At 62.4% G+C, this 20,269-nt stretch overlaps 2 protein-coding genes across 3 annotated transcripts; one reads left to right on the forward strand and one right to left on the reverse strand.

Moving 5' to 3' along the window:
* Positions 1 to 37: 37 nt before the first annotated feature.
* INPPL1 (inositol polyphosphate phosphatase like 1) lies at positions 38 to 15,693 on the forward strand. 2 transcript variants are annotated; one of them, XM_041469541.1, is made up of 28 exons: positions 38 to 229; positions 4,368 to 4,431; positions 5,128 to 5,278; positions 5,364 to 5,484; positions 5,561 to 5,698; positions 5,781 to 5,871; positions 6,099 to 6,188; positions 6,528 to 6,626; positions 6,812 to 6,962; positions 7,180 to 7,286; positions 7,536 to 7,638; positions 7,716 to 7,912; positions 8,284 to 8,401; positions 8,924 to 9,020; positions 9,112 to 9,250; positions 9,341 to 9,440; positions 9,523 to 9,611; positions 9,691 to 9,772; positions 9,867 to 9,956; positions 10,068 to 10,181; positions 10,297 to 10,385; positions 10,472 to 10,559; positions 10,644 to 10,799; positions 10,870 to 10,954; positions 11,341 to 11,490; positions 11,562 to 12,285; positions 12,376 to 12,494; positions 12,982 to 15,691. In XM_041469541.1, the coding sequence occupies exons 1-28, from the start codon at positions 57 to 59 to the stop codon at positions 13,070 to 13,072; spliced, it is 3,816 nt and encodes a 1,271-aa protein (XP_041325475.1). In that variant the 5' UTR covers positions 38 to 56; the 3' UTR covers positions 13,073 to 15,691. The 2 variants fall into 2 exon arrangements, with proteins under 2 accessions (XP_041325475.1, XP_041325474.1); XM_041469540.1 differs by having other exon boundaries at positions 11,562 to 12,494; positions 12,982 to 15,693.
* On the reverse strand, positions 13,635 to 20,269 carry PHOX2A (paired like homeobox 2A). Its single transcript, XM_041469542.1, has 3 exons — positions 20,032 to 20,269; positions 18,194 to 18,381; positions 13,635 to 17,220 (listed from the first exon to the last, which is right to left on the reverse strand). The coding sequence occupies exons 1-3, from the start codon at positions 20,237 to 20,239 to the stop codon at positions 16,792 to 16,794; spliced, it is 825 nt and encodes a 274-aa protein (XP_041325476.1). The 5' UTR covers positions 20,240 to 20,269; the 3' UTR covers positions 13,635 to 16,791.

Genomic DNA, 20,269 nt, shown 5'->3' on the forward strand with positions numbered 1-20,269 from the left:
TCGGCTCCCCCTCCCCCTCAGAGCGCGGCCCCGCGGCGCGGCCCCGGCGGCGGAGCATGGCGGGTGCGGGGGGCGCGGGAGGAGCGGCCCCGGTGCCGGTGCCCCCCTGGTACCACCGGGACCTGAGCCGGGCGGCGGCCGAGGAGCAGCTGGCGCGGGCCGGGCGGGACGGCAGCTTCCTGGTGCGGGACAGCGAAAGCGTGGCGGGGGCCTACGCGCTCTGCCTGCTGTGAGTGGGGTACAGGCGGGGGGGTGCCGGGGGGACACCCACGCGGAACCGGCGGGCCATGAGGGGAGATCTGGGATCGGCCATCGGGGGTGGCTGGAGGCGGTGCACCGGGAGGGGACCGGCGCGGGGCCGGGGGAGCTGCGGAGGCACGGGCAGGGTGTCGGCGGGAGGACCGGGGGGGACCATGGGAGAGCTGCAGGGGGGAGCTTGAGGGGGCCACCGGCGAGGTACCGCCGGAGCTGTGGGGGGATCCCGGGAGAAACGGGGAGGGGGTACCGGGGGAGATTCGGACGTAGGAGTGGAGTGTTCAGGGCGGCACTAGAGGGGCCTCGGGGATGGTCCGAGGAGAGCAGGGGGTCGGGAGGGCAACCGGGGGTGGGTCCTGGGCGAGCAGAGGGGAGGATTTGGGGGAGCGCCAGCGAGGTACCAGGGAGAGCACTGAGGCGTCATGGTGGGGTCACTGCAGGGATTCAGGGGAGCACTGTGGTACACCGGCCCGGTGTCCAAGGAAGTACTGGCAGAGGACCGGGAAGAACAGTGGGAGAGGCACCGAGGGCGGGACGGGGGGCGCCAAGGAAGCACGGGCCGGGGAAGCAGTGGGGATCGCTGGAAGGGATCCAGGGGAGCACTCAGGGAGCATTGGTGGGGGTGGAGGGGAACACCAAGAGGGCAGCAGACAGAGAGGGAAAGTCACCTGAGGGATACAGTGATACAGTGAGCACGGGGGTCGACAGTACTGTGGGGGCTGCTAGGAATTTGGGCACAGGGAGGCTGGGACAGCTCTGGTCAGTGGGTGCTGCGGGCACAGACACGGGGAGACCTGGGGTTTCAGAGGGACACTGGCACTTCTGGGACTCAAGGCACCAGGGGAATGGCACCTGCTGTGATCTGGGTGTCCCAGGAGACCAGACACCAACAGACTCTGGAGGGGCTGGGAATTTCTGGGCAGTGGGGGGATATTGGGCTGGCTCGAGGAGGACTGTGTCACCCCCTCAACCCCCCGCTACCCTGGGGGTCTGTGAGATGGAGGGCCTGGCACCTACCACACACTCTCAGGGTCCCTGAGCCTACCCATGGCACTGGGGGTCCCCAGCTCCTGCCCTCATGTCTGGGGGTCCCCAACCTGGGAAGGGGGGACAGCTCTGTGCCCTTGAGTTGTGCCATGGAACTCCATGGCTCCCAGCTTGTGCCAGATCACAGGTGAGTGCTGACAGCCCTGGGGGTCCTGAAGTGCCTTTGCCCAGTGGTGTACCCCAGTACCCCTCCATACCTGGAGCTTCTGGCACCTTGTTGTGCTGGGATGCTCCTGGGGCATGCCACCAGCTCTGCTCGAGGCTGGCTACCTGTGCCAGCACCTGGACCTTGATGTGGTTGTGGAGTGGCGGTGAGGGCACTTGAACTCAAAGCTTTTCTGTGCCCTGAGAGCCTGTGGGAGAATTGGGAGTGCACTGTGAGCTGGCCTGCCCTGGCCTGGGGTTGCTCTGTGCTGGTGTCAAATGCGGTTGCCAGGCATGCAGCCTTCATGGTGGCATGGTTGTCCTTCCCCGTGGACGGTGGCAAATGCCGTTTCCCAGCCATGTGGGCACAGTGTGGCTCTGGGCACTGGCTCCCCACCACAGAGCTGGGCCAGCCAGCAGCACCAGGCACAGCACTGGGAGATCATGCAATTCCAGCACCTAATGGTGCCATATGGCTGGAGGCATTGTGGCATCAGTGTGGGTGACGGGGCTACAGACAGCATTGTGGTACGGGTGCCTGGATAAGGTGTGCCTGTCATTGATGTCTGTTACTGCTTGGTGAGGAGGCCATGGGTGCCACGTAGCTGGCCTGTGGGATTGGACCACGCAGCATGGCAAAGCCCGTCATGGGGATGCCAGGTTGGGAGGCTGCACTCCAACAAGAGCTATTGGGAGTCCCTGGTGCTGTGATCTCACCAGGCACCCCCATTGCCTGTGAGTGGGTGGACAGGGCTGTGGAGCCATTGGCCCCAGCTATTGCTGGGGTCCTAAATATAGCTGCAGAATCAGGAGGAGGAAAGGGAACTGCAGCGGGATCCTGGCAGCATCGGCTTCCTTTAACCCTCCCACTGGTGTGCCATGGACTCACCAGGCTGGATGTGGCACACCAGGACATCTCACTGTGCCCTTGCTGTGGCACACTGGGGTGTCTCACCATGGCACACCAGGGCGTCACACTTGTGGCCTCACTGTTGCATATTGGGGCATCACTGGAACTCACAGTGGTAGCATACAGCAGTGGCACCCCAGGGCGTGCTGACATCACTGGCTGGTGAGCAGTGCTAGTGGGGACAGTCCTGGTGTGGTGTCCCACAGGAGCATGGGGGCTTGGAGCTTCCATCCTGGCTCACCACCAGTTCATGGGGGACACCAGTGCCAGGATGGTGCCAGTGGGCACATGGTATCCCCCTTGCCAGGGTGCCCACACCCTGCTCTTGGTGAAGTAGGGTGGTAGGTGCCCCTCTGTGTGCCACAGAGCAGTGGGGATATGGGGTGCCCTCTGTGCTGACAGGGTTGTGGCAGGGTGCTGTGCGTCAGAGCGACCGGGGAGTCCCATAGCTCCCGCATAAAGGCTCTTTGTACCCAAGCCCGGTGCTCTCTGGCCCCCCCTCCCTGTCTTTGCTCACCAAAATAGCAGCCGACAGTGGTGCGGGACTGGGCAGCCAGGCGGCCCTGCAATCCCCCTCCACAGTACCACCCCCTGTGCTGGGTGTCCCTCCAGCCCCCTGCCAGTCATCCGTAGAGAACCCCTTGATGTCCCCCACAGCTGAGGTTCCTCCTAAGGGTCCTGCTCCTTGTCCCTCCAATCTGGAGTTCCACATACTGGTGCTGTGCTGGGGTTCCTCTTGCACCCACATCACCTCTCCACTAGTGTTCCTGCTATGGAGACCCCAATTGTGTGTTAGGACTTCCCACAGAGACCCCTTATGCTACCCTCGTTTGGGGGTGTCTCTTTGTGCCCCCCCATCCTACCAGCTGGGATTCTCCCACAGACTTCTTTGAGTCTGGGAACCCCTGATCCCTTCACCCACCCTAGCAGGGTTTTCCATACAGCCCCCCCATAGTGGATTCTCATTCAGCCCCCTCTGCTACTTGGAGAGTTCTCCATGGCCCCACCCTCACAATGACCTCTGACTGGGCATTGGGGCACCTGAGAAGACCCCAACAATGCTGGGGTAGGTCATACCTCCAGAGGAGGCGGGAGAAATGGGGACTTGGTACTGCAGGGAATGTGGTGGCACCAGGGCACCTGGTGCTGTGGGGTGGTGGCAGGGTAACCAGAACTGTAGGGTGACACCAGGGGACCTGACAGTGGGTGATAGGACATGGGGGGCACGGCACCCTGTCCAGGGGCACAGCATAGGGGGGATGGATGCCTTGTCCCAGTCCTCCAGCCCTGTGTCGTGCTGCCACTGGGGCAGGGGACACAGCAGCTGAGTGGCCCTTGTGTGGTGACACAGCCTCAATGCTCATGGTGACCTCTGTGACCAGAGGCCAGCCAAGGAGTCACGATCCCTGCTGACAGCCCTGGAGTGGGGAGGCCTGGCAGTGTTGAAGCTCCCTGTCTCCTGGAGTCCCTGAAATGGGGAGGGCTTCCAATCCTGCTCCTTACACTCACTGATGTTTTCACCCCATCTCTTAGCACTGCCCATCACCCCCTGCCCTGGGATCATGTCCTTGGTTCCTGTCAGCTTCCACAGGAAAATAAATTGTTTCCTGGTGTCCTGGCTGCCAGCTCCTGCCTGCTCCTGCCAGCTCCAGCCTGTGCTGTGGGCTGGAGACAGTGCCTCTGGCACAGACAGGCGGTGCAGCAGGGGCAGCAGCACTGCCAAGGACATAGTGGTGTCAGCTGTGGGGTCGGAGCAAGCAGGGGAGTCACTCTCGGACTCCCAGCACCCATCCTGCAAGCATTTTCCCATGAGCTTTCCATGGGTTCCCTGTCAGCTCATTGCATTCCATGAGGAATAGTGGTATTGGAGCTCCTCTCTGTCGGTGCTGGTGAAGTAGGGGTCTGACTGGAAGAGTACTGGGCATCCCTTCGGGTTTGGCAGGGGCTGTGCAGGCAGGTGGAGGGACACCACCCAACCCCCAGCACCCTGATGCCCTCCCTGCTGCCACAGGTTCCAGAAACACGTCCACACCTACCGCATCCTGCCGGACGAGGAGGATTTCCTGGCCGTGCAGGTGGGCAGCGCGGGCATGGGACACCTCTGGCTCATGGGCGGTGGGGCGTCTCGTGCTGTGAGTTTACCTGTCTCTCTGGCTGCGCTGGGTGGCTGTGCCGGGCTCAGCCCTGGCCCCGTGCCACATGCATGCCTGGCTGTGCCGGATGGCTTGGCTGTGCCTGTCTTGGCCGGCTGTAGCACTGGGTATTTTTAGAGCAACAGAACCCTCTTTGTGCTGGCCTGGCAGGCAGGAAAAGCTGCCCCTGGGAGGGAGGAGGCTGAGGGATGGCTGCTGCCTGCACCCTGTCAGCCCACCTACCAGCCCTGTTGCAATGGGCCCTGGTCCCCTCCGTGGGACTGTGGGGTCAGCGCCCCATCCTGCATGGGGATCCCTGCATGGAGGGGTTCCTGCACTGTGGCATCTCTGCATGGGAGGATCCCTCCATGGGAGTCTCTGCATGAGGGGGTCCCTGCATGGGGGTCCCCTCATGGGAACATCCCTGCATGGTGACAGCTCTGCATGAGGGGATCCTTGCATCACCCCCTGCCTGGGGGTCCTTGCATGGTGTATCCCTGCCTGGGGATGTTTTGGGACATCTCTGCATGGTGGCATCCCTGGATGGTGGGTTCCCTGCTTGGTGTTGTCTCTGCCTGGGGGGGTCCGGTGATGCTGGCTGCAGGTGCTGATGGTCCCGGTGTCCCAATGTCCCCGCAGACGTCACAGGGGGTGCAGGTGCGGCGCTTCAAGACGCTCAACGAGCTGATTGCCCTGTACCTGCAGCCCAACCAGGGACTGGTCTGCACCCTGCTCTTCCCTGTTGAGAGGGAGAAAGAGAAGGAGACCGTGGAGGACAGGGACTACTCGGGTATGGCAGGGTGACGTGGGTGGGTGAATAGGGTCCTGAGACTCCTGGGGTGGTAGTAACTGGCCCCCTCATTGCCCCATTGCAGATGGAGAAGATGAGAAGCCGCCATTGCCACCACGCTCCGGCTCCACCAGTTTCTCTGGCACCTCAGTGGGGCTCAGCCCCACTGGCCTGGGACCATCTGTGTTGGAGAGGCCAGTGGAAAGGTGAGGGTCTGCCTGTCTCCTGTCTGTCCCCTGCTCCTCCCTGTTGGCTCTCACCCCCTGGGTGCTCTCTCTGTAGCACCAATGGGCTCAGCAGCATCTCTCATGAGTACCTGAAGGGCAGCTACACCCTGGATCTGGAGGCAGTGAAGGGAGGGGCCAACAGCCTCCCACACCTCAACAAGACTCTCGTCACCTCCTGCAAACGGCTGCACAGGTGAATGCCGGACACTGGGACAGATGAACAGATGGAAGGACATATGTGCCACCCAGTGAGCTGGCTCCTCTTGCCTCTCCAGTGAGGTGGACAGGGTGCTGGCAGGGCTGGAGATCCTCTCCAAGGTGTTTGACCAGCAGAGCTCCCCCATGGTCTCCAAGATCCTGCAACAGGTAAAGGGAATGTGGGGACACAGCAGTGGCAGCCCCCCACCATGGACTGCACCCACAGACCCAACCATGGTGCCATCCATAGGTGGTGGGAAAAACTGTGGAGAAGCACCTACCATCCTACCCCATCCAAGATTGCCAGTGGGCTCTGCCACTTGGGGTGGGGGGAGGCTCTGGTGTGGGTCTGGGGTTCACATCCCAGTGCTGGGGTGTCCTGCTGGGGGTTCCAGACAGCAGGGCAGAGTGGAGAGCAGGAGCTGGAGAACCTGGTGCTGAAACTCTCTGTGCTGAAAGATTTCCTGTCCTCCATTGAGAAGAAGGTAAGGCTGAAGATGCAGGGGTGGATGGCCTGGTGGGGGTGTTCTGGGGGGTCTGGATGAACCAGAGAGACTGTGGGGCTGAGGGCACTGGTGGGACTGGGGCAACTGGCAGAGATTGCTGGGCTGGTGGAGCTTGGGGACTGGGGATGGGCTTGTGGGATTGAGGCACCAGTGGGACTGGGGAGGGCCAGTGGAGCTGGTGCTGGTAGGGCTCAGGGGGCTGGTGGGGCCTTGTGGACTGTGAGGGCTGGTGGGGCTTGGAAGATTGGTGAGACTGGATGGGTTGGTGGAACTGGAGGACTGGTGGTCTCCCTCCTGACTCTGCTGGGGCTCTTGCAGGCACTGAAGGCCCTGCAGGAGATGAGCTCAGCCACCCCCGCCACCCCCCCTCAACCCCTCTCCCGCAAGGCCAAGAGTATCCCAGTGCAGACCTTTGAGGTGAGCCCTACCCTACCCCCTGCCCTGCCCAGTTTTGGAGTTTTGAGGGGATTTCAGCATCAACTGAGTACCTCCAGTGTGACACTGAGGGCACAGACCCCTACGTGTCTCTGGGGGAGGCCAGATGCCAGACGGGGTGCTGGGGTGTCCCCTGTGTCCTTCCTCATCCCAGTGTCCCCTGGCAGGTGAAGCTGGATATCACCCTGGGGGACCTGACCAAGATTGGGAAGTCACAGAAGTACACGCTGAGCGTGGATGTGGAGGGGGGTAAACTAGTGGTGCTGAAGAAGCAGAAGGACTCCCAGGAGGACTGGAACACCTTCACCCATGACAAGAGTGAGTGGGGAGGTGTCTGGGGTGGCCCCAGCACCCGTGGGACTGCCTTTGTGCCGGGGAGCATCCCTGTGAAGCTCAGTGGTGAGCTGGAAGCTGGGGGATTTCCTCATGCTGGGGGTGTCCCCATCTTGGGGGGTCCCCCAAAGCATGGACTGGGGGGGGTTCCATCACCCAGCTAGCACCCAGCAACGTCCCAGCTCTTGCCACTCCTCCTCAGTCCGACAGCTGATCAAGTCACAGCGGGTGCAGAACAAACTGGGCATCGTTTTTGAGAAGGAAAAGGATAAAACGCAACGGAAAGACTTTGTTTTTGTCAGTGCTCGGGTGGGTAATGCTCAGCTGGAGGCGGGCAGGGGACAAGGGGTCCCTTGTATGGAGGGGGTGGGGCAGGATTTAACCCCTGGGCCCTGGTAGGGCTCAGGGACAGGTGCTGGGTACCGGTGCCTGATGGCTGGGTGATGTCCCTGGGGTGGTCCCCATGCCCAAAAGGTGCCAGCTTTGGCTGAGATAAAACGGGGCGGGAGAGGGTTGTGGGGAGCCCCTCTGCCCTCCCCTCACTGCCCCCTTCTGCAGAAGCGTGAGGCCTTCTGTCAGCTTCTGCAGCTGATGAAGAACAAGCATTCTCACCAGGATGAGCCTGACATGATCTCTGTCTTCATTGGCACCTGGAACATGGGTGAGCAAGGCCAGGGGCAGCCCTCGGTGGGGTGTCAAGGCCCTGGGGTCCCCCTAACTGTGCTGTCCCCCCTGCAGGCAGCGTTCCCCCCCCCAAGAACATCACTTCATGGATCACCTCCAAGGGGTTGGGCAAGACCCTGGATGAGGTGACAATGGCCATACCGCATGACATCTACGTCTTCGGCACCCAGGAGAATTCTCTGGGAGACAAGGAGTGGGTGGACTTTCTGCGCACTGTTCTTAAGGACTTCACAGAGGTTGAGTACCGCCCGGTAAGAACCAGGGGGTCCAGGGGACCCTGGGGGTGTGAGGTGCAGGCACTGGTGGGTGGTGGAGGTGTGTGATGCTCAGTGTCCCAGGGGTGGCTGTGCTCTGGCTCTGTGACACCGGCTGTTCTGAGGTGCTCTCATGGTGCTGGGTGGCTGTGGGTGCTCCACATCTGCTGACACAAGGTATTTTGGGGTGGTCTCCTGGTGCTGGATAGCTGTGGATACTGATGGATGGTGGTGGGATTCCATGGGGAACAGCCCTTGGGAGAGGCTGAATAATGAGCATTCCCTGTGGACACACCAGAGGGGCCCCCATGGCCCCAGGGGGCCCCAGCACATGCTGGCAAGGGGGCTGAGGGTGCTGGCACCCACAGGTGGCCATGCAGTCCCTGTGGAACATCAAGGTGGTGGTGCTGGTGAAGCCAGAGCATGAGAACCGCATCAGCCATGTCAGCACCTCCAGCGTCAAGACAGGGATCGCCAACACCCTGGGTAGGGCCAAAGCGGGGCACAGAGGGACATGGGGTGTGCAATGCACTGGGGGGAGTCCTGGGGTGTCTGCACTGTGGGGGGGTTCTGTCCTTGCATGTGTTGCATGAGGAGGAGTCTCAGCATGAGTACCTTGCATGATGAGGAGTCCTGGTATGCGGGCATTGCATGGGGAGGGGTCCCAGTGTGCGTGTTGCACATGGAGGGGTCTTGTTGATGCACAAGGAGAGGTCCCAGAGCACGGGTGTTCCACGAGGAGGGCTTTGTGTGCAGTGCACAGGGAAGATTCTGGGAACGTTTGCGTTGCATGCAGAGGTGTGGATAAGTGTGCTTTGCACGAGGGCGGCTCCGGGGGGGTGTGTTTCATGGGGAGGCCTCTCAGCCTGTGCCAGGCTGTACGTGCCTGTGCTGGCTGGCCAGGTGGGGACTGTGCCCCATCACTGTGACCTGGGGTCAGCTGGTGTCTTTCCCTGAGGTAGACTCAGGGGTTGCCTGATCCCATCCCATGTCCCCATTTCCTCACAGGGAACAAGGGTGCTGTGGGTGTCTCCTTCATGTTTAATGGCACTTCCTTTGGCTTTGTCAACTGCCACCTCACCTCTGGCAATGAGAAGACAGCACGGTGAGCACCCCCACCTTGGGCTGGGCCGGGACAGGGCTGCTGCCCTTATCCTCATGTCTGTGACACCCTGTCCCTGTGTCCCCTGCTTCAGGAGGAACCAGAACTATCTGGACATCCTGCGTCTGCTCTCACTGGGGGACAAGCAGCTGAGCTCCTTTGACATCTCTCTTCGCTTCACCCACCTGTTCTGGTTCGGGGACCTCAATTACCGCCTAGACATGGACATCCAGGTCAGGGGAAGGGGTAGGTGGGGGTGGGAAGGCAGGTGGGAGTGTCAGGGTCCCCCTTCCAGCCCAGTGCCAGCGCCTTTGTCCCCACAGGAGATCCTCAACTACATCAGCCGCAAGGAGCTGGAGCCGCTGCTGAAGGTGGATCAGCTCAATCTGGAGAAAGAGAAGCACAAGGTGTTCCTGCGCTTCGGTGAGGACTGGGGGGCTCCAGGAGGCTCTGGTGCTGCAGCCCCTGCTGTTGGGACTGTCCTGACCCACTGCTGTCCCTGCAGGTGAGGAGGAGATCACCTTCCCCCCAACCTACCGCTACGAGCGGGGCTCCCGGGACACCTATGTTTGGCACAAGCAGAAGCCCACAGGGGTAGGTGCTGGGGTAGGAGGAGTTGGGGGAGTGGAGGACACCCCAATCTGAACCCCAACCCACTCCCCACTCCTGCCAGGTGCGTACCAACGTGCCGTCCTGGTGTGACCGCATCCTCTGGAAGTCCTACCCCGAGACTCATGTCAATTGCAACGCTTATGGTGAGCAGTATAACCACCCCCAGCATTCTTGTCCCTGTTCTGGGGACAGTCCTCCCCTCCATCCTAACTTCTTCCCCATTCCCACTGGCTGCAGGGTGCACAGATGACATTGTCACCAGTGACCACTCACCCGTCTTCGGCTCCTTTGAAGTAGGAGTGACATCCCAGTTCGTTTCCAAAAAAGGTGCTTATGCCCAAGGGGATACCTTGCTGTCCCCTGCCCCTCCATGGTCCAACCTCTCCTTCTAAATGGAGAGGTCCCAGGGAGATTCCAATGCCTTGCCTCTCCATGGAGGGCTCTCCAAGTCCTCAGAGCAGGCATACATCGAGTTTGAGAGCATAGAAGCCATCGTGAAGACTTCCAGTCGCACCAAGTTTTTCATTGAGTTCTATTCTACCTGCCTAGAAGGTGAGGACTGGAATGGCTGTGGGGGGGGGTCCCAGAGGGCTTAAGAGGGATCCCTGGAAGCTCATGGCATCCTGGAAGGCTAAAGGACTGATGCCATATCCTGCTACCACCACAGAGTTCAAGAAGAGCTTCGAGAACGACAGCCAGAGCAGTGACAACATCAACTTCCTCAAGGTGCAGTGGTCATCCCGGCAGCTGCCCACGGTGAGGAGGGGCTGGGGGCTGACAGGGTGGGTGCAGGGGGAAACTGCAAACAGGGAGTCTCAGTCTCCCCATTCCCTTGGCCACAGCTGAAGCCCATCCTCTCTGAGATTGAGTACCTGCAGGACCAGCACCTCCTGCTCACCGTCAAATCCCTTGATGGTTACGAGTCCTACGGTGAGTGTCCACTCCAGCACCATGTCAGACTGGGGGGTCCGTGGGGTGCAGACCCCCAACCTCTCCCGCTGCTGTCACCCCCAGGGGAGTGTGTTATTGCTCTGAAGTCGATGATTGGCAGCACAGCACAGCAGTTCCTCACCTACCTCTCCCACCGTGGTGAGGAGACCGGCAATATCCGTGGCTCCATGAAGGTCTGGGTGCCCACGGAGCGCCTGGGCACCCGCGAGAGGCTCTATGGTGAGGACCCCTCACCCAAGGGGGGACGGTGGGGAGAGGACTCCACCACTGAGCCCCTGTTCCCTGGCAGAGTGGATCAGCATCGATAAGGATGAGACGACAGCCAGCAAAGGGAAGGTGCTGCTAGGTGCCAGGGCCACCCAGGACAATGCCAAGTATGGGGGACAGGGCTTGGCAGGGTGGGGGGCACCGGTTCCTGGGGGTTGGGAGGCCTGAGGGATTCACCTGAGCACAGGTATTGCTTAGAGTATCCCTCTGGGTTGGTGTGTGGAATATGACTGGGGACAGTCCTGATGCCAGTTTTGTGCCACACAGGGCAGGGATGGGGCTTTGAGTCTCCGAATGCAGCTGTGTCTGTGTTTTGGTGGCTGAACCTCATCCTAGAGGGCAGAGCCCCATCCTGGAGCCCTGATCTGGGCTGCTGAGACGCATCCCACTGGGTCTGAACCTTGTCCTGGGATATCTGAGCCCTGTCCTGGGGGTCTGAACACTGTTGTGGGTGTTCAAGCCCCATGGGACACCCAACACCTCCTGTTGCCAGGTCTGCGGGGCGGAAGCCCACCAGTGCTGAGCCCCCCACCACCATCCTGGCGAAGCTCCCGGAGGAGCCTGAGAAGAGCAGCACCACAGCAGCACCGCGTCCCCCAGCCCCACACCGCAGCACCCCCAGGGATGAGGCCACCCCAAGCCGGTGAGGGAGTATGGGCAGGGCTAGGGAGGGGGATTGCTCTGGGGGTGCCACGCTCAACCCTGTCCCCATAGGTCCAAGGCGGAGGCAATGCCAGAGCTCTCGGGGGGTCCCCTGAAGAACAGCTTCAACAACCCAGCATACTATGTGCTGGAGGGGGTCCCCCACCAGCTGCTGGTGCCAGGGGACCCCGGCAAGCCCCCCAAGGGCAAGGTGCAGCTGGCAGTGCCGGAGCGCTGCCAGTGCCCCTCGGCATGCTGTGGTGGCGAGAGTGATGAGGAAGAGGACCTCAGCACCCTGAACCTGCCACCGCCGGATTTTCCCCCACCGCCACTGCCGCGGGAGCTGGAGCTGCCCCCAAACACCTTCTTGGGCACCCCCAAGGAGCTGCTGGTATCCAGTGGGTGTGAGGACCCCAAGTCCCACTCTGCTGCCTTTGGAGAGGCTCCCCTGCCCAAGCTGCAGCCCCGGCCACCCCCAGCCGCCAGGGCTGGATTTGGGATGGAGGGGGCTGGTGGGATGCCTGTTACTGGGGGCCTACCTGCAGCTGGGGGACTGCCCACTCCTGGGGGCCTGCCGGCAGGGCTGATGGATGACCGCTCCTGCTCGGTGCTGCAGATGGCCAAGACACTGAGTGAGGTGGACTACGGGGGTGGGAAGGAGAGGGTGGTCCCCCCACCACCACTGCTGGCCAAGGGGGCGTTGCCTCCCCGCTGTCTGCACCCTGACTATGGCCGCCCCCTTGCCTTCCCTCCCCACTCCATCCAGGAGAGCATCCAGGAGGACCTGGCTGAGGAGGTGGGTGATACAGGGTGGGTGGGGATCCTCAGCACCTCAGCTGGGGCTTCCTTTGGGGTGCTCAGTGGTGCTGAAGCTGTTGGGGTGCAGGCGCTGGGCCGTGGCGTGGGCACCGTGCCCGGTGTGGGCGAGTGGCTGCGGGCACTGGGGCTGGAGCGGTACGAGGAGGGGCTGGTGCGCAACGGCTGGGATGACCTGGAGTTCCTCAGGTGAGCAGCCCCCCAGAATGGTGGGGAGAGACCCCCACCCACTCCCACCACCAGCCTGGCCAGCCCCAGTGAGTCCATGTCTTCCCCAGAGGCTCACGGTGATGCCTGGGTTCTGGGGAGGTCTGTTGGGATGCTGCCCTTGATGGTCCCCACTATCCCTGGGTGTTCCCCGCGGCCTACTGAGGGTTTCCACTGCCCCTGGAGGGCCTCATGGCCCCCAAAGGTTCCGTGCTGCTCTCCAGCGTCCCTGCTGCCCCTGGGTGTCCCAGCTGCCCCAAGGTGTCCCCACTGCTCCCACATGCCCTTTGCCTCTCGGGATCCCCACTGCCCCCTGAGGGTCACAAAACCCCAGAGCAGGGACAGAATGGAGCCTGGGTGTGCACCCAGCAACCTGAGTGGGGGCTCTGGCACCCCCATGTGGGGACCCCACCCGAGACTGGGGTGCCCCTCAGGGTCAGAGATCCCCATATTTGTGCCTCTTTCCCAGTGACATCACAGAGGAGGACCTGGAGGAGGCTGGAGTGCGGGAGCCTGGCCACAAGCGCATCCTTCTGGAGAGCCTCCAGCTCCGCAAGTAACTCCCACCGCACATCCAGCATCCCGTGCTTCCTATGGCCCAGCATCCCAAATCCTGCAGCCCTGCGTCTCAGACCTTGCAGTAGTGTTTCCTGTGGCCCAGCATCCTGCATCCCACAGATGTACATCCTGGATCCCGTGGCTGTGCATTTTGTATCCTGCTGCCACATATCCTGGACCCTGTGGCCCTGCATCCTGCAGCTGAGCATCCCAGATCCTGTGGCCATGCATCCCAGATCCCTCAGATCCTGTGGCCGTGTGTCCACAGCCCAGCATCCTGTGACCACAAACCTTGGGTCCCATGGATGTGCATCCCAGATCCTGCAGCTGTGCGTCCTGCAGCTGAGGATCCTTCATCCCACAGTCGCACATCCTGCATCCATTCATCCCACCATCACCAGCAGCAAGTGGGAACCCCATGACCTCCACAGCCCATCCCCCACCCTGGATGCAGGGTAATGGGGTAGGAAGGGGGAGTGGGGGGACAGGGGGGTGGTGGGTCCTGGTCAGATAATTTCACATGAGGATCCCTACAGGGTTCCCTCACATTTAAGTTATTTTTTATTTATTGGGAGAGGGGGTGGGGGAAGAGGTGTTTGGGGGTAACCTTTGGGATCCTGGCTCCCCCATGACACTCACAGCTAGGAGGAGGAGGCTCTGAGCAAAGTCATGTTTCCACCCCAAGTGCCTTCATGATGCCTGGGATGGGATGGGATGGGATGGGATGGGATGGGATGGGATGGGATGGGATGGGATGGCTCCGTCAGCCTCCATAGACAACACTAGGCCCAGCTCAGGGTCCCTATCCCCAACTCTGAGGATTCTGTCCCACCCTGAATGTCCCATCCCCACTGTGAAGGTTACTGTCTCCACCCTGGGCATCCCTGTCCCCACCCCAGGGCACCTGTCCCCCTGAGGGTCCCTGTCCCCAAGATGGATGTCCCACTCCCACCCTGGAAAATCCCCATCCCCACCCAAGGGGTTTCTGTCACCATCCCTGGTGGTCCCATTCCCTTGCTGTAGGTTCCTGTCCCAGCTCCAGAGGATCCTGTCCCCACCCCTGGACCTCATATCTGCACACCAGGGGTTCTACCCCAACTTTGATGATTCCCCTCCCTGCTCTGGATGTGCTGTCCCCACCCCTGGGGATTCCTATACTCACTCCATGGGTCCCTGTCCCCATCTCTGGGGGTTCTATCTCCACCCCAGGTATCCCTGTCTCCACCACAGGAGTCCCTCTCACCATTCCTGGGGGTCCCATCCCCATTATAGTGGTTTCTGTTCCCACCCTGGGGTTGCTGTCCCCACCTTGGGGGTGCAGTCCTCATTCCCAGGGGTCCCTCCCCCACCCTGAGGGTCCATCCCACCCAGAGGTTCCATCCCCCTGCATAGTCCCCACCCCTGGACCTGGAACAGGGGGTCCTGTTCCCGTATTGGGGATTCCGTCCCTACTCCTGGAGTCCCTTTCCCCACCCTGGGGGTCCCATTCCCACATGACAGGGCCCCCGTCCCCACTCTGGGAGTGCCTGTCCCCGTGCTGGGTCTGTCCCATCCCCAGCCTGGGAATCCTGTCACAGCAGAGCCAGATCAGTGCCTTCCCCCACAGCCCACCCCACACCACCAGTGCCTCCGGGGCATCTCCCCCACTCCCAGCCAGTTTGCCCATTAGGTGCTTGCTGAGTCTGTCCCCCCACGGGGGTTTCTGTTGCCCTTGGGGACAGCGGGGCTGGCAGCTGGGTCTCCCTGTGGGTGCTCAGCCCCCAGCCTTGCCAAGTGTCCTTCCAGGAGGGTCCCCAGGGTGGGAGTCCCCAGGATAGGGGTCCTCCCACTGTGCTTTCCCCACTGGGATGCTCCCTCCAGGCTCTCCATGTCCTCAGGGAGCATGGGGGTGATGCTACCCCCAGACTCCCCAACCCCTCACTCCGGCTGAGATGAAGGAAGGGCCAGGCGCCCCTGGCATACCCCAACATCCCCCCTCTGTTACTGGGGTGTTTAGCGTGAACTTCCCCCCACTAAACCCCCAGCTCCTGTGTTTGGAGGTGTTTGGTAAATCTGGAGTGATTTTTATCATGTTCATGCAATGGGTGTGGTGAAGCTGTCAGCATGGCGAGGTGGAGAAGGTTCTGGGGAGGGGGGCAAGATGGGGAACCCAGGGGGAAATACTGGGTCCCAGCATAATCTGTGACCCCTCCAAGCTGGCTGTACTGGTCCCAGCAAGGTGGGGACCAGGTCCCTTGTCCCCTTCTTGCCCATCTTGGGTACCTCAGACCACTCCCCAAATAGCCTGGCGTGCTCCTTTCACCGTCCCAATGCCCACAAGACCTTCTTCATCACCCCCCCTCCCTGCAAAGGGCCCCGAGAGGCCAGGGGGGTTGTGTGGGGCACTCCTCGTCCCACTTGAGGGGGCTTCCCAGGGGGTGCCCCTTCAGCTTCCTACAGCTGCTTGGGGTCTTTGGGTGGGGGACACTGAAAATAATCCCTGAGGTGCTGGGGGTGTGTGGCATCACTTGGGGGGTTCTGGTGGGTTTCAGAGGGTCCAGGGGTGGGGACTATGCAGCCCCCCCACCCCTGCAACCCCTGTTGAGGGTGGGGTGCAACAAGGGCTGAGGGCCAGCAGCAGTGTCAATAAATTAAGTTTAATTTGGATTAGTGGCATTTGCAAACATGGGTAATAAATTACAGAATGGTTAAAAAAACGAAAGAAAAGTGGGGACCCCACCTCGGGGGAGCTGGGAGGGATACAGGGGGAACAGGGATCGATGGATGGGCTGCCAGCATCCTCACCATGCCACGAAACCCACCAGCAGAGCAGCACGGGTGTAGTGGGTGGCTGGGCACGAGGGGCCCACCAGCACCCCCTGCTTCAGGAGCCCTGTGGGAGTCACGGGGTTGTGTGGGGGACCCAGCTGCAGCCGTGCCCGTTTCAGTGGGAGCACCCAGCCTGCTGCTGGCAAGGGCCATGGCTGCTCCCAGATATCCCACCGGCTGCGCCAGGGGCTCCATCCCACAGCACCCCCCTCGAGGGGCCACCTCACTCCCGACAGTTCTTGCCCTGTCCCCACTGGCAACGCCTGCAGCAATGCAGGCGAGTGCTGAACCCCAGCCCTGCGAGTGCTGAACCCCAGCCCTGCGTTTACTCCCCACAGTCTCCGCGGGTGGGGGTGTGTGTTCCTCCTGCCAGGGCGCTGCTGGGGGGAGTCCATGTCAGCAGGCAGGATCTGGGTGACATCAACTCCTCCCCACGCCAAGGGGCGTCTCCATACCGGAGTCCCCGGCACTGCCCAGCCCGTGAACCCCAGAGGCCCCCCATAAAGTGCTTCCTCGCCCCCAGCCCAGCGGCACAGACCATTGAGGGGGACGTCTCCTGGGGCGAGAGCACCCACAGTGCTGTGGGGAGCCCCACATCTGCCCCCACCCCTGGAGTGCACCGGGAGCCCCCAGACCCAAAGGCTCTGCCGGGGGCACGCTGGCTGAGCGTGGGGGGTGTTCCCCGTCTTGCACCCCCATGGTCCCACAGCACCCACGGGTGTCGGTGGGAGCTGCCCCCACTCCGGGTCCGCCCCATGAGCGCCGGGTCCGGGAGGTGGCGGGGGGGTCCCTGCTCCCTCTCCCCGTTTGCTGAAGCATCGTGGCTGGGTCCGTGGTGGGGGCGGTGGGTGGAGGGTGCAGGGTGGGGGTCGAGGGGGGGTCTGGGGGGCAGCCGGATCCGGTGACTCAGCGATCAGAAGAGGTTTGTCTTGATGCCGTTTGGTTTCCGATGGAAGGAGGAGAGGACACCGGAGAAGGGTCCTGGCACAGCCTCGGTGGGCTGCCAGGCCTTCAGCAGCTCGGCCGTGTTGGGGGCACCGCTGCCACCCCCCACCCCTGCCCAGAGGGGTGCCTTGAGGGGCTGGGGGGCATGGCCGGGTCCCAGGGGTGCCCCCGCGCCAGGGCTGGGGCTCAGGCTGCCGCCGGGGCTGCCGATGGCAGCAGCAGGCAGGGACGCCGTGCTGTCTGGAGTCGGGCTGCAGTTGGATTCCTTGGATTCGTCGTCTTCTGAGGAGGAGCGTGGCTCCGACTTCTTCCCGGTGCTGCCGGTGCCGCTGGCACCCTTGGCATTGGCCGCGCGCTCCTGCTTGCGGAATTTGGCTCGACGGTTCTGGAACCACACCTGGAGGGGGATGGAGGGGGTGGGAGCAACCCTTGCCACGGTCCCTGGGGCTTCGGGGAGCCTGTGGGTGTAGGCAGCCCTCCCGGGCTCCGGGTGGGCTTCACAACCCTCCATTCTCTGGGGGGAAATGTCTTCCACATCACCAGAGGGATCCATGTATCCACAATAATGTAGATTTGTGAGGCTGACGCCGGGCGCTGGCGTGTGCTCCGGTGTTGGCAGGGGAGGGAAATGGGGAGGGGACATTGTCACACTGCACCCACACCGGCACCTGGTGTGGCCGGAGCCCACCCCCAGCTCCCCATGGTGCCAACGGTGGGGTCCACACTTCACTCACCATTCCCCCGGGAGGGAGGGGGCCAGGACCCCCACTCCTATGGGTCCCTATATTCCTATGGGGACAGATGTTCTCACAAAGGGGGTGTCTGCACTCACCAAGGGGGTCTGAAGCCACAAAAGGGGGTATTCACTGACACGGGGGGAATCCCACACAGAAGGACCCCACAAAGACGGTTCTGCACTGACACAGACTCACGAAGGAGGATCTGCACCCACACGGGGGGTCTGTCTCTGTCCTGACTCCCCCAGGAGAAATCTGCACTGACACAGGGGACCCACAAGGGTTCTGCACCCACAAAGGGCCACTCTCTGTCCTTCTTGGACTCTCACCAACCTCAAGGTGTTTGGGACTGAACTAAATCATTAATGACAGTGATGGTGCTGTGGCATGAACCAATGACCGCACTCTGCTGGGAGTCAGGCTGTCCCCCCGAGCTCTCAACAGAGCAAGGCTGTGACAACAGTGTGTCCCCCGACTGCGGTAGTGCCAAGGCCAAGTCCCTTCCTGCCGCCCCTGCCAACGCAGGGAGCAGAGCAGCAGCGTCCCACGGTCAGGGTCCCTGCTCCAGTGGGATTAGAGCCTTTCACCCCCAACCCCAGCTCCCCAGCCCCCTCCTCCCTCCCCGGAGCTGACCTGCACCCGTGCCTCCGTGAGGTCGATCTTGAGGGCCAGTTCCTCTCGGGTGTAGATGTCGGGGTAGTGAGTCTCGGCAAAGACCCTCTCCAGCTCCTTCAGCTGGGAGCTGGTGAATGTTGTCCGGATCCGCCGCTGCTTCCGCTTCTCGTTGATCCCCGACGGGTCCGAGAAGAATTTGTAGGGAACTGGGAGGGAAACGGGGAGTCAACAGAGCCGGTACAGTAGGAGGACTGTGGTGGACACTGGGGGATACCTGAGCAGGGGGAATCAGGCAGGGATGGATCGGGCAGGGATGGACGGGAAAGAATGGACTGGGCAGGGGACACTGGCCAGGGATAGATGAATAGGGAAGGATGAACTGGGTAGAGATGAACCAGGAAGGGAAGGAAAGGGCAGGGAAGGATTGAGCAAGGATGGCATAGGTAGAAATAGACGGGGAATACATAAACGGGCAGGGGGATGCACTGGGCAGAGGAATCGGCAAAGGGTAGATGAACAGGGAAGGACAAACTGGGCTGGGGTGAACCGAGAAAGGGTAGACCGGGCAGGATGAATCAGGGCATGGACCGGGCACGATGAACCAGGCACACTGAACCAGGCAGGACACTGCGGGCAGGGCGGGAAGGACGAGGGCAGGGCTGGATCGCTGCCGGCCGCGGCGCCCCCGGCCCTGTTCGTCGTTCGTTCGGAGGGACCGGGGCCTCGGGGCAGGGGCAGGGCTGGCGGGGCAATGCGGTGCCGGTGCGGACGGGGCGGGCGGTACCGACCGGCATCTCCTTCGTTGTCGGCGCAACCACATGCAGCGCCTCCGCGATGGCAACGAATTCAGAGCGGAGAGTGGGTTTTCAGCGGCGGGGACCTTCCCCAGCCCCGTTCTGGGGCCGCCACAACTCCAGGGATCCCCGGGGATCCGCGGCCGTGCTTGGGAGGGTTCATCCCTACCGACGGAGGCGAGCAGGGGGACCCGGGACGGGGGGCGGTGGGGACCGAGCCAGGCAGGGCCAGCCTGGGCTTCGAGCACCGGCAGCACCGGGAACCGGTGGGACCTAGCACCAATAGTGCCAGGAATCCATAGCACTGGGAATCGATGTCATGAGGAAGGGACGGCACCGAGGACCGACAGCAGCTGTTACCGACGGCATCGAGCATGAAATGCCGAGCACCGGCGGCAACGGGAACGGGCAGCACCGGGCACTAATGGCAGCGTGCACTGGCGATACCGAGAATCGACAGCACCGGGAACGTGCAGGAACGGGCACTGGCGGCACCGGGAACAGAGAGTTCCCGGAACCGGCGGCATCGAACACTAACGGTGTTGGGCACTGGAGTCACTGGGAACCGATGATATCGTTCGCCAACGGTACCTGGAACCGATGGTTACGAATCCTGACAGTGCCGGGCACCAGCGGCACCGGGAACGGGTAATAACAGGCACTGTCGGCACCGGGAACCGATGGTATCGGCGCCGACAGCACCGAGCACTGACGGTACTGCACAACAACGGTACCGGGAATTGGTGGGAGCGGGCACCGGCGCTATCGGGTACAGGCAGCAATGGGCACCGTCGGCATCGAGTTCTGACAGTACGGGGCACCGGCGGCTCCGGGAACCCACAGTACCGGGCACCGACGGCATCGAACACTGACGGTACAGGAGACCGACGGCTCCGGCAACCGATGGCACCGAGCCCTGACATCACTGACAGCCGCCGGACCCGAGCCCCGGTGGCCCCGGTCCCCCGCCAGTTCCGATCCCGGCCAGCTCCGACGGCGCGGCCGCTCCCTCATGCCCGTCCAGGGGCTGCTCCCGGCGGGCAGGGGGTCCCTCTCCCTTACCTGCCGAGTAGGGCGAGGGTTGGTGGTCGCGGAGGGCACCCAGGGCGCAGCTGGCGGAGGCGAGGGGGGCGCAGGCGGGCGCAGGCCCGAAGCCCCCCCGCATGGGGCTGTACTGGAAGGAGCCCGCCTGGCTGCAGGGGCTGAACTCGTAGCTCGCCTCCATGGCGGCCACGCAGGACTCGTAGGAGTTGAGGTAGGAGTAGTCCATGGCGAGCCCGGTGCGGCCCCGGCTGCCGCC

Source organism: Pyrgilauda ruficollis, unplaced genomic scaffold (assembly GCF_017590135.1).
Source record: "Pyrgilauda ruficollis isolate IOZ18807 unplaced genomic scaffold, ASM1759013v1 scaffold236, whole genome shotgun sequence".
NCBI lineage: Eukaryota > Metazoa > Chordata > Aves > Passeriformes > Passeridae > Pyrgilauda > Pyrgilauda ruficollis.